This window comes from Pelodiscus sinensis, chromosome 5 (genome assembly GCF_049634645.1).
Source record: "Pelodiscus sinensis isolate JC-2024 chromosome 5, ASM4963464v1, whole genome shotgun sequence".
NCBI lineage: Eukaryota > Metazoa > Chordata > Testudines > Trionychidae > Pelodiscus > Pelodiscus sinensis.
This window is the reverse complement of record NC_134715.1, coordinates 8833702-8846582: the sequence shown is the minus strand read 5'-3', so window position 1 is coordinate 8846582 and position 12881 is coordinate 8833702. Positions and strand designations below refer to the sequence as shown.

The 12881-nt window shown below is 38.5% G+C and overlaps 1 protein-coding gene across 2 annotated transcripts in view; it reads right to left on the bottom strand.

Annotated features, from left to right (window-relative positions):
* MRPL1 (mitochondrial ribosomal protein L1) overlaps positions 1–12881 on the bottom strand; it is a 37377-nt gene that overhangs the window by 21508 nt on the left and 2988 nt on the right. For both annotated transcript variants that reach the window (XM_075929456.1, XM_075929457.1), the window contains exons 3-6: positions 12565–12820; positions 8719–8802; positions 5358–5429; positions 4069–4180 (exon numbers count right to left, since the gene is read on the bottom strand). In XM_075929456.1, coding sequence (XP_075785571.1) covers positions 4069–4180; positions 5358–5429; positions 8719–8802; positions 12565–12820 — 524 coding nt within the window. The remainder of the gene's footprint in view (positions 1–4068; positions 4181–5357; positions 5430–8718; positions 8803–12564; positions 12821–12881) is intronic.

Sequence of the window (12881 nt, the reverse complement as noted above, 5' to 3'; positions counted from 1 at the left end):
GTTGGTGGCATCTAACTTAGAAGGTGAAAATGAACATGTGCTGGTCCTCACTGCTTTGGATCATTAACTGAGCAGAATCAGTCATCAGCATGGATGCATGTCCTCTGGAATGGTTGTCAAAGCATGAAGCAACACAAGAATCCTTAGTACATATGGCACAAACATCTTGCCATACCAGCTCCAACAGTGCCATGAGAAAACCTGTTCTCCCTTTCAAATGACTTTTGTAAACAAAAAGCGGGCAACATTCTCTCCTGCAAACGTAACCAAACTTGTTTGTCTGAGCAACTGACTAAACAAGAACAAGAACTGAGGGGATTGTAGGCTCTAACATTTTGTTTTTGAGTAAAGTTATTTTTGTACATAATTCTATATTTGTAAGTTCAACTCATGATAAAAAGATTGCACTACAGTACTTGTAAGGGGGAATTTCTTGTTTTTTACCATGCAAATATTTGTAATAAGTAAAGTAAGCATTGAATATTTTGTATTCTCTGGAAATTTAAAATCAATATTTGAAAATGTAGACATCCCAAAATATTTAAATAAATGGCATTTTATTAATTGCACATTTAATTTTTAAATCATGCAATTAATCACACGATTAATTTTTTTAATCACTTGACAGCCCTAATATCATAAGAACATAAGAACAGCCGTACTGGATCAGACCAAAGGTCCATCTAGTCCAGTAGCCTGTCTGCCGACAGTGGCCAGCACCAGGTGCCCCAGAGAGGGTGGACCAAAGACAATGATCAGCGAATTGTCTCCTGCCATCCTTCTCCAGCCTCTGACAAACAGAGGCAGGGACACCACTTCTATCTCCTGGCTAATAGCCTTTTATGGACCTAACCTCCATGAAATTATCTAGCTTCTCTTTAAACTCTGTTATAGTCCTAGCCTTCACAAGCCTCCTCTGGCAAGGAGTTCCACAGGTTGACTACACGCTGTGTGAAGAACTTTCTTTTATTAGTTTTAAACCTGCTACCCATTAATTTAATTTGGTGTCCTCTAGTTTTTCTTTTATGGGAACTAATAAATAACTTTTCTTTATCTGCCCTCTCCCTACCACTCACGATTTTATATACTTCTATCATATCCCCTCTCAGTCTCCTCTTTTCTAAACTGAAAAATCCCAGTCACTTTAACCTCTCTTCATATGGGACCCGTTCCAAATCCCTAATCATTTTAATTGCCCTTTTCTGAACCCTTTCCAAGGCCAAAATATCTTTTTTGAGGTGAGACCACATCTGTACACAGTATTCAAGATGTGGGCGTACCATAGTTTTATACAGGGGCAGTAAGATATTCTGGGTCTTATTTTCTATCCCTTTCTTAATAGTTCCTAGCATCTTATTTGCCACCGCTGACCACCGCTGCACACTGTGTGGAAGTTTTCAGAGAACTATCCACGATAACTCCAAGATCTCTTTTCTGATTTGTCGTAGCCAAATTAGCCCCCATCATACTGTACAAATAGCTGGGGTTATTTTTCCCGATGTGCATTACTTTACACTTATCCACATTAAATTTCATTTACCATTTTGTTGCCCAATCACTCAGTTTGGTGAGATCTTTTTGGAGTCCCTCACACTCTGCTTCTGTCTTGACTATCTTAAACAGTTTGGTATCATCCGCAAACTTTACCACCTCACTGCTTACTCCTTTCTCCAGATCATTTATGAATAAGTTGAAAAGGATTGGTCCCAGGACTGACCCTTGGAGGACACCACTAGTTAACCCTCTCCAATCTGAAAATGTACCATTTATTCCGACCCTTTGTTTCCTGTCTTTTAACCAGTTCTCAATCCAAGAAAGGACCTACCCTCTTATCCCATGGCAATGTAATTTACACAAGAGCCTTTGGTGAGGGACCTTGTCAAAGGCTTTCTGAAAATCTAAGTATACTATATCTACTGGATCCCCCTTGTCTGCATGTTTGTTAACCCCTTCAAAGAACTCTAATAGATTAGTAAGACATGATTTCCCTTAACAGAAACCATGCTGACTTTTGTCCAACAAATTATGTTCTCCTACATGCCTCACCATTTTATTACCAAGATAATTCAAGATGAAAAGCCTGAAGTAGAGCAGTACATCAATTAGAGATCTGATTTGGAAGATTCTATTTTCAAACTGAAATTAAACAAGCAAACAGAATACACAAACCAAACTTGTATATTTTAAAAATATCACAAGATGCTTAAAATATATCTTGTATGCTGCAGTATTACACATTTTATACAATGTGCTGGCTCAATCCAGTCAAGATGGATGCTGTACAGCCATTCCTATTACTAAGAAGAAAGCGTAAAAGTCTCAGAGGGGTAGCCATGTTAGTTTGTAACTTCAAAAACGCATAGTCCTGTGGCACCTTAGAGACTAACAAAAATATATAGTATCGTGAGCTTTTGTGGATAAGATGGATTTCATCACGACTTGGAGTAGAAATAAGAAAATCCAAATATACAACAGCAAAAGTACCACCTGTCAATTGTAGGACCTGTGTTAAAGAAGCTAATTAAGTGAGCTGGATGTATCCCATTCATAGCTTTTGATGTGAAAAAGCCGATGTCAAAGGCAGGAAAAATTGGCTTTGTAATGCTTTAGCCAGTTAATGTCTTTATTCAAGCCCAGAGTAACAGTATCAAATTTGTAGCTCAGCTAACTGGATTTCATCTACAAAGGCCTAAATGGTTTCTCATATAATATACTTGTTTGAAATCTAAACTCTATTTTACCCACTTTTTTTATTGGCTGTAGCAGAAATCAGGCATTACTACACTAGAAACTGAATAATTTCATAAGAGTACAATATAGGCTTCATTATTCTAATGCCTACCTGGAAAAGTCTGTTATGGTTTTGACAGGTTAGTAGTTTGCTCCAAATATTTATGTAAGAGCACAGATGTCTACCTGCCTGCTTGTAAATACACTGTGCAGATAGTTGGAGAGGGAAGAAAACATTAAAAGTTGAGGAAATGATATTGACTGGAATTCTCGGTGCTTAACTACGATAGCTAGCAAGAAAAACACTCAATGTTTGAACAGCATAGCATTTTAATTTGGATCATGTCAGAACTAACCCATGAAGATCATTTGGAAACAAAGGAGGGTCAGGGAGAAAGACATTTTAGAAAATGGTGTTTGTTCTAGTGGGAGAGCTGATACCCAGAGAGGGTATATTTTTAGAATCATGAAGTAACAAGCCCACAGACAAAGAAAGTAATTGTGAAAAAGAAATAGGTTAGACACAGATGCCATTCAAAGGGGGTTAAAATTGGGCAAAACATACAAATAGCTGGTAAGCTATGGTGCAAGTGATTACCCAAAATTTACACCCATTTTAACTATATTTTAGTGAAAACATTTTCTTTGATATAAGCTGAAGTTGATTATAGACACATTTCAGATCTTTGCAATGTGTAAGTTTCAATGTATGTGACCAAGTGTACTTATCTACATAGATTTCTTGCTGTACATGGCTTCCTGCAGCATAGTTCCCAAAAGTTTACACAAACAAGTCTCAATTCTGAACTCAAATTTTTTAAGATGAAGAACTGGCTCAAAGTACCAGATTTTTCAAAGATAATACTGGTTTCAAATCACAATCAAACTCAGTGAAGTTCCTCTAACACAATGTTTCTCAACTAGTGGTATGAGAACCCTTAGGGGTATTCGAAAGAAGTCTGGGGTACGTCAACACTTTTGGGAGAAAATTGGGAGAAAACTGAATTTTTGTTTTAAGTTTTACAGTGCTTTATTATTTTTGTTCTTTTTACACCCAAACATTTCATCACCTGCCCAGCTATAATTAAGTTGTTTAAACAAATGTGTTGCAATGGTAGAAAAAAATTGTGTGTGTCTGAAAACTGTAGGTACTGGAGGTACTTATTTTTTTTAAAGGGGTACTCTACCTTGTCAGTAAAGACTTCATTCCATATATACATTGTACACAGCTTCATTTCCTAATGAACAGGCTATTGTTTATGAGAAAGCTCCGGCTCAAGGGCTTAATATTTAATACAACTATATGAATGTGATATGAAATAACAGAAAATGCCTTACTTCTGCTAGCCTTTGGAAATTTTCTTCTTATTTTGTTTTTTAAAGGCAGCAGCTTTGTTATGATTTCAGGAACAGCTATGTAAAAATCTGCACTGATTTCATCATCCAAAATCTGAAAATAAAACCAGAATAATTGTGTGTGAAAGTCTAAAATATACAAAGATGGAAATATATTTAAAAATGCAAGCAATATTTATTTTTGAGATAAATGGTCAGAATTTTTTTTAAATACCCTCCAGAAAGGAAAAGCCTTCTGTCTCATATCTCTCGGCCATTGGACTTTAAATATTTGCCTATATGGTCAATGCAGCAGCATCACAATAGTGCCATAGAATGCTGGGTTCTGTACCAGGAAGACAAACTCCCCACTTGAAAGAGTTTTAGAATCAGTTTGCAGTTTATGTAAGACTAAGCTCTAAATACACTGGTTTGCAAGCTTTGCACAGCTGTGGAAGATTAGTCCACAAGTACTTTTTAAAAATTGTTAAAAATAAAATAGATTTTTCATTGCTAGAACATACTAAAGCATCCACTCCTCCCCCCACCCCCGTCAGCACTTGTTTTCAGCCTGAGGGCCATAGTTCCCAGGGGGAGTACTACAAACTGTGTCTAAGATTTCCAAAGGGGTCAGCACCTACATTTTAAATTTTTTTGGGATCTGCGAAAGAAAAGTTGAAAACCACTGCTTTAAAACCAAGTTAAGACTAAGATAAGGCAGGGCATACCTGTTTTTAAGTCTTATATCTCATAACTTATTCCCATTGATTAATTTTCTTCTTACAACCTCTTTTTTGTCCTTTTCCGAGCATGTGTTGTATCTACTTATATATCAGCAAACTAGCATCAATGTAATACCACTGTTTGTGTAGACCATTGAAGCTTATAAGTGTAAAGTTTTACAGCATGGGTGGGGGAACCTCAGGCCTGGGGGCTGCATGCAGCTCTTGGCTTGCCTGGATCCAGCTCCTGAGGCTCAGGGCTACCCCCAGCATTGGGAAGCCACTGTTGGTGCCCCCTGCTACCACCCTGGGGGCTAGAATGAACAAAATCTTCTAGACTGGGCCCCCCCAGGCTCTGGTGTGCAATGGAAATGTGGGGAGTATCTTCTCCCTCTCAGTCATGGGCCACAGTGAGGGTTTTTTCCCACTAATTACCTGTGTGCGGCCCCCGACTGATTTTTCTGTGGCTCAGTGGCCCCCGACCCAAAAAAGGTCCCCCCACCCCTGCTTTACAGTCTTGGCAGAGTTTTTGTAAAATGAAAAATATAATTTACACTGCTATAAAAATACCTGTTGGATTAATTCAATCCCTCCTGCAAAAGCAGCTCCATTTTCTTCTGCTATTTTAATTTCTTCTGCATTCTGTTTAAAAAAAATAGTCCATATGTAACATACGTACTATCAACTATTGTGTTATTACTTCAACACCGTCAACAGCAGAACTATTTAATCCATGCAGGTATATGCACTGAATGAAAAACCAATTCATATGTAAGCTAAAATATGACAATCAGGTGGGAACAACTGTTTAAAAACTAGTGATATTTGGAGAAAAGTGCCTTTGGGGATCTTTAATGGAATATTTCTCTCTATAAATACACATTTTAATCAAGTCCCAGTAAAGAGTGGCACCAAAATCTTTGCTGTGATCTCACCAAATCTAGAGAACAAGGCTACAGTGAATCAGGAAATGTTAACAATGGATTCTGGGTGGTTTTCACTCTGTTTCTAGCTTTATTTCTCCATGATCGGGATGAAGCAGCCAGCCATCTGTTAGATGGAGTCTTATCTTTTAAAGAAAAACTGAAGAAAGCTTTAGTGCATTAGTGAAAATTATTAATAACTTCCTTGAGGTGCGCAAGCTACCATTAACAAATACTCAAGAGATGATTGGAAATTACTAAGTCTCTACACGTGATCCCAATTAGTTTACTTTCAATATCATCTGATGATTCTAGATCAGTCATCAGCTTTCAATACCACTTATGAGATATGATGGCTTACTTCTAAGAGCTATTATAAATTCATGTTTAGTTTGAGAAAAAAAGACAATATAGCTTTATACTTTCTTCTTAGATGGTGTCCTGGAGGGTAGATTCTGGGCAAACTACTTGTCCTCCCTAAGGCGTCACAAGAGTTGCATCTGGTCACACACTGATCCACTATGCATACAGCACATGGAGAGAGAGAGAGAGAAGTTCTCAGTATCAACCTGCTGGGGATACTCAGTTTTGCATCTTCCATCTAACACTGATTCTACAAAAGCATTTCTTTCCAAGCACAGGTTGAACCTACTAAATCCAGAACTCTCTGGTCTGACATCTGTGGTCCATCAGGACCATGGAAATTGCTGGACCAAAAAGCCCCATTCCCAGGGCACGGCAGATACAGAGCAGAAGGCAAGCCCTGTCCCTGGGATCCCTGGCCAAGCCAGGGAGAAGTGGGAAGCCCCAGCCGGCAGGAGGCAGCAAGCTGGAGCCCAAGTCTAAGCCCTGCAGGCTGGAGCCCAGTGGCAGTGGGGCCAAAGTGGAGCATCCTGGGAAGCTAGAGGCAAGGGGACCTCCCCTGATCCGGCTAATTCCCTCTTTTGGAATGGGTCAAGTCCTGAGGGTGCCAGACCTGGGAGGTCCAACCTGTATCTGACTTAGGCAGAGAACCAATGAAAGCCAACTGACTGAAAAAGAGAGGACTTTGCTAGAAGAGAATCAGAAAATAAAAACATGAATTTCCAGAGCCTCCCACTAAAGATCCACATTACACCTTTTAGTAAAATGGCTCACATATTAAAGATTCTATTGGAATCATCACTGCCCCTGAATTCTCAGTTGACCATGCTGGCCTCTGGTGCTTTTCAGTACCTACAGATGACCAGGAGGCTGCAAGTATTCTTTCCTAAGGTGGGTAATACAACCATGATTCATGTCTGTCACTTGATATTAGACTATTGCATTTTGCTTCAGGCTACCCTGGCAATCTACACTAGGTGGAGCTGGTGGGTAGAATGCAGCTTCTTGTCTGAGTGAATATAGAACACACTGAATATGGAACATTTGGATTCAAGTTTTTGCAGTGATTTCCTGCTATCTTGTGGGTGCATTTAATGCTGTTGATCATTATCCTTGCACCCTTAAATTGTCTGTGAGATGGTTGCTTTTCACTTTCTATCCTATTGAAACTATTTTAGTCAGCTGGAACCCTCTAGAGCTGAACTCTCCAGAAGTGGTAGCAGGACTCTCACAATTGATGAAATTTGCTCCCTTCGGTGATTGTCTACAGATATACTAAACTCCAGGGCACGATGCAAAATATATATCTGGTTTAAATTTTTGTCCACTTCTGTTACAGTTCATCTTATTCCTGAAAAAATTGCAGCCACTGGACTGCAGTGAAAGTTGTGCTATTCTAGGGACAAGTGAAAATTTGTGGCACACAGAGCTGTTAATGCAGGACCTTTCATGAGCATTTAAATACTTTAAATGAAACGTATCAGCAAAAATTCTACAAGAGTCTTATGTCAAAATATTAGTTGTCTATTCTGTACATAAGCCAGGCATTTGGTAGTCTTGAGGGAAAATAGAAAAGCCTTAAAACAGGCAACTAAGAGACTGAGGATTTGGTATTAAGAAAGACTGACTACAAAGGACCAAACTTCATAGCATATAAATTAATGTTTAAAGAAACTAAGATGTAAAATATTTGTGGACAAATAGAATAAGAAAGTCTGCAATAGATTCTAAAACATGTCCTGCAGCTTGCATTAGGTTACAGGAATTCCATTTTGAGTTGCTTCCACCTTGGTACCCAATACCTATTTGGAAAAATGTTAGTGAAGATTAGACCAATTCTGGAGGCGCTGAGAGGTAAGTGGTATTGTGAGCACATTTAGGGTGTATCCATTGATGACAGTATACAGAACAAGATTAGGGAAAAGGAACTCTATATACAACCAGAGGGGATTGCTAATGGTTCCAGAGATCATTTCTACCATGCATCCGTCTAAAAGAGGTTTATAGTTTACACAGTGTTTCTCAACCTTTTTTTTAAACAAAGTACCCCTTTAAAAAAAAAAAAGTAACCCCAGTATCTAGAGTTTTCAGACACACAAACATTTTTCCTACCATTGCAACACATTTGTTTAAACAACTTAATCGTAGCCGGGTGGGCGATGAAATTTTTGGGTGTAAAAATTACAAAAATAATAAAGCACTGTAAAACTTTTTAAAAAATGCAGTTTTCTTCAAATTGCAGTTGTGTGGACGTACCCCTCAGACTTCTCGAGTCTAAGGATACTCGTACTACTGATTGAGAAACACTGGTTTACAACATACACATCTCCTACTTAGTGTTCTTTGCTGAGATAGCAGCTGCCACTTAATAGAAAGTTTTCTTAAAAACTTACAGTATTCAAATATTCTGCTAACTGGTAAGGATATTTAAACAAGACAGTAGAAACCAAAAAAGTAGAAACACATATATTCAATTTTTAAGAAATTACAGTGTAAGTTAGTCTTCGAGCCCAACAAACTTTGTAAAACACTTTGGGATCCTTCAGAATTAAAGCTCCTACACAAAAATAAAAATGAACCATTCACTAAACATTATATACGTAATGTATCTGAAACATATGCCTTTTAAATAAACTTTTACTCACCTCTGTGAATACCATAACTTTATTGATTTCATTTACAAAAGGATATGGCAGAAGAATGGTGCTGACAAACTGATCCACTTTTTTCTAATAGAGATAAAAAAAATGAGTGTTTGGTACAAATTTAACTCTTATTGTAGTACATCTAAAGTTTAACTAGTATTTGATTTATGAGCCTTTTTGTATACGTTTTCCATTTGTGTAGAACTGATCCACCATGTACCAACACTTGTGTTGTAAATTGACTACTGAACTGCTGTAATTACAAATACAGAGGAACAGCTCTATCCAGAGATTATTTTTGGTACATTAAGAAAGCTCCTGACTTGACAATTGGATAGCCTAAAATATCATTCTTGTGAGAACAGAATGAATTGACACTTTACACGCTTATGTATTTTTGTTCCTCTAGTTCAATGTATTACTCTCCCGAAACAAAGAAGGAGCCTAATGACATTCCAGTACAAGTTGCTTTTCCTGTCATGCTGCCAGGAGAGAAATGACAACACTAAAGGCTGATAAGGCCATTGCAGAAAAACTAAAAGAGTTCCTTATATCTGTCTTCATGGGTGAGGATGCAAAGGAGAGTTCCAATCCTGAGCCATTCTTTTTAGGTGATAAACCTGAGGAACTGTCACAGATAGAAAGGTCAGTAGAGGAGGTTTTGGAACAAATTGATAAACAGTAACAAGTCACCAGGACCAGATGGCATTCACCCAAGAGTTCTGAGAGAACTCAAATGGGAAATTGTAAAACTATTAACTGTGGTTTGTAACCTATCCTTTAAATCAGCTTCTATAACAAACAACTGGAGGACAGCCAAATTTAAAGGGCTCCTGAAGAGTTCCCAGCAATTACAGGCCAGTGAGCCTAACTTCAGTACCAGGCAAACTCATTCAAAGTAGAAAGTAAAGAACAAAACTGTCAGACACATAGATGAACATAATTTGTTGGGGAAGAATCAACATGGTTTTTGTAAAGGAAGTTGTGCCTCGGCAAACTACTAGAACTCTTTGAGGCGATCAACAAGCACGAGGACAAGTGGGATCCAGTGGATATACCATACAGAGACTTTCAGAAAACTGTTGACCAGGTCCCTTGCCAACGGCTCTTAAAGCAAGCAATCATGGGATAAAAGGAAAGGCCCTCTCATATATTGGTAGTTGACTAAAATAAGAAACAAAGGTAAGAATAAATGATCAGTTTCCAGAATGTAGAGAGGTAAATGGTGGCCTGTCCCCCCAAAGTCTATATTAGGACCAGTACTATTCTACATACTCATAAATGATCTTGAAAAAGGTCATTCATCTGAAGTGGGTTGTGCCCACAAAAGCTCATGATCTCATCTCCATGTTTTGTTAGTCTTTAAGGTGCTGATAAACTATTTGTTGTTTAAAGTTTTTCCACTTACAGACTAACATGGCTACCCCTCTGAAGCTCTTGATCTCATGGGAAGCCATGAAATTTTGCAGATGACACAAAACTACTCAAGATGAGGGAACTGCAAAGAGCTACAAAAAGATTTCTCAAAACTAGGTGACTGGGCAACAAATGGCAAATGAAATTCAATGTTGACAACTGCAAAGTAATGCACATTAAAAACAATATCAACTATACATATAAAGTGGTGGGGTCTAAATTAGTTATCACTCAAGAAAGAGATTTTGGAGTTACTGTGGCTAGTTCTCCAAAAACATCCACTCAACATGTAGCAGCAGTCCAAAAAAAAGGAACAGAATGTAGGGCATCATTAAGAAAGGAATAATAAGACAGAGAATAACATGTTGCCTCTATATAAATCAAGGTATGCCTGCCCACATCTTTAATACTGCATGCAGATGAGTTGTCCAATCTCAAAAAAGATATACTGGAATTGGAAAAGGTTCAGAAAACAACAAAATTGATTAGGAGTACAAGACAGCTTCGGTATGAGGAGAAATTAATAAGACTGGGACTATTTATCTTGTAAAAGAGATGATTAAGGGGGATATGATTGAGATCTATAAAATCATGACTCATGTAGAGAAAATAGATATGAGAAGAAGTAAATAGCGCTTTCTTAGCACAAGAACTAAGAATCACCAAATGAAATTAATAGGCAACAGATTTAAAAACCAACAGAAGAAAGTATTTCTTCTCACAACAGAGCCAGCCTATGGAACTCCTTGCCAGGGCATGTTGTGAAGGTCAAGAAAGTTTAAAAAAAAAAAGTAGAGAAATTCATGAAGGATAGGACCATCCACGGCTATTAGCCAGAAGAGGCAGGATTATGTCCCTAATCTGTTTTACCAGAGACTGGGAATAAGCGAAAGGGAATGAATCACTTAATGATTACCTGTTCTGTTCATTCTCTCTGGGGCACCTGGGCATTGGTCACTGCTGGAAGACAGGATAATGGGCTAGATCAGGGCTACTCAACACACAGCCTGCAGGCCACATGCAACCCAAGGCCTATTTGTTAGCGGCTTATAGTGTGGTTTGGATTTACACGCAGCCCACGGGTGGGATCTTTTGAACATGGCCTTCACAACGGCGAGAGGTCTCCCAAGGGGGGTGAGCACTGAAAGACACAAGTGGACAGACTGGCTGGAACAGATGGCTAGGGGGTGTTGGTGTTTCTAGCCCCCAGGGAGGAAGTACCAGGACTGCCAGGGCATTATGTGAAAAAAGCTATTTGCATGTATATGCAACCACACTGTAGTTACATCATGTGCTGAGGGCTGCGAGGATCATTGTTGCCCCTGGGGCTTCCAAAGTTGAGTAGCCCTGGGCTAGATGGGTACATCAGTGGGTAAATCAACTCACCTACATATTTGCTTAGTTTTATAACAGACTACATAAAAAGTACTAGTGAATTCACTACAACCTAAATTTTCAAACAATGACTTGTTTATACTACTCCACGTACTAAATGCTGAAAAGTACAGTATTTATATTCCAAATGATTTGGAATGATTTTATAATTATATGGTAAAAATAAGAAAGCCAGAAATTTTTCAATAATATCATGCTACAACATATTTATATTTTTAGGTCTGATTTGTAAGCAAGTAGGTTTTAAGTGAGGTGAAACAGAGGGATACACAAGACAAATCAGATTCCTAAAAAGGGGTACAGTAATCTGGAATGGTTGAGAGCCACTGCTGTAGTGCACCCAGGAGAAGTAAAGGATTAAACCTGGATTGTTGTTCAATACAGCACATCAGCAGCAGCCTTAGTAGAGGGTTTGAGGGAGAGAACACACCGGATTTTTCCATGACCAGATGCCAACTTCAGAAGATTTGCATAGCTTAAAAGTGACTACATGAACACAGATAACTTATTTTGATAATGACTGTGGTCAAAGTCCAGCGTAACAGTTTGTAAAACATTAGAACAACAGAAACTACTGATAACCAGAGGGAAAAATATCTTTAGGAGGTTAGGTCCATAAAAGGCTATTAGCCAGGGGATAGAAATGGTGTCCCTGGCCTCTGTTTGTCAGAGGCTGGAGAAGGATGGTAGGAGACAAATCGCTTGATCATTGTCTTCGGTCCACCCTCTCTGGGGCACCTGGTGCTGGCCACTGTCTGCAGACAGACTACTGGGCTACATGGACCTTTGGTCTGACCCAGTACGGTCGTTCTTATGTTCTTATGCTGAATTTGAAGGATGCCATGTACAGTTCTACCAAAGCACTGTGTCACTTGGGAAAGAATACTGAATACCAAGCATAAATATGTTGCCAAATGAGAGAGAGGTTTGAGGATGAACCTGAGCAAGATGACATATTGCATTCCTTATTCCTACAGTTAAAAAAGGTAATTTCTTAAAATATCAATCTCAAATCTGTAGGTCCTGGCAACATACCTTCTTCTCTAGTGCCATATCCAGCATCAGATTAGCATATACGTGTTGTTTTGGATAAGTGAAGTCCAATTGCTGAAACTTCTTCAGCATGTCCACAGCCACCTCTGCTTCATAGACTGGCCTTTTGTACAACCATGTTAAATATACATCATCCACTGGCTTGCTTGCTAACTTTCGTCTGTAAGTGTTCTTTTTCTTTTCTTGCTCTGCTTCAGAAGTTTTCTGCTTGGCATCCTTTGAACTTTTTTTTGCAGTCCTTTTGGAAACCAAAATGATTAATATAAGATCTTTAACATTAATCGCTAGTACATATTTGA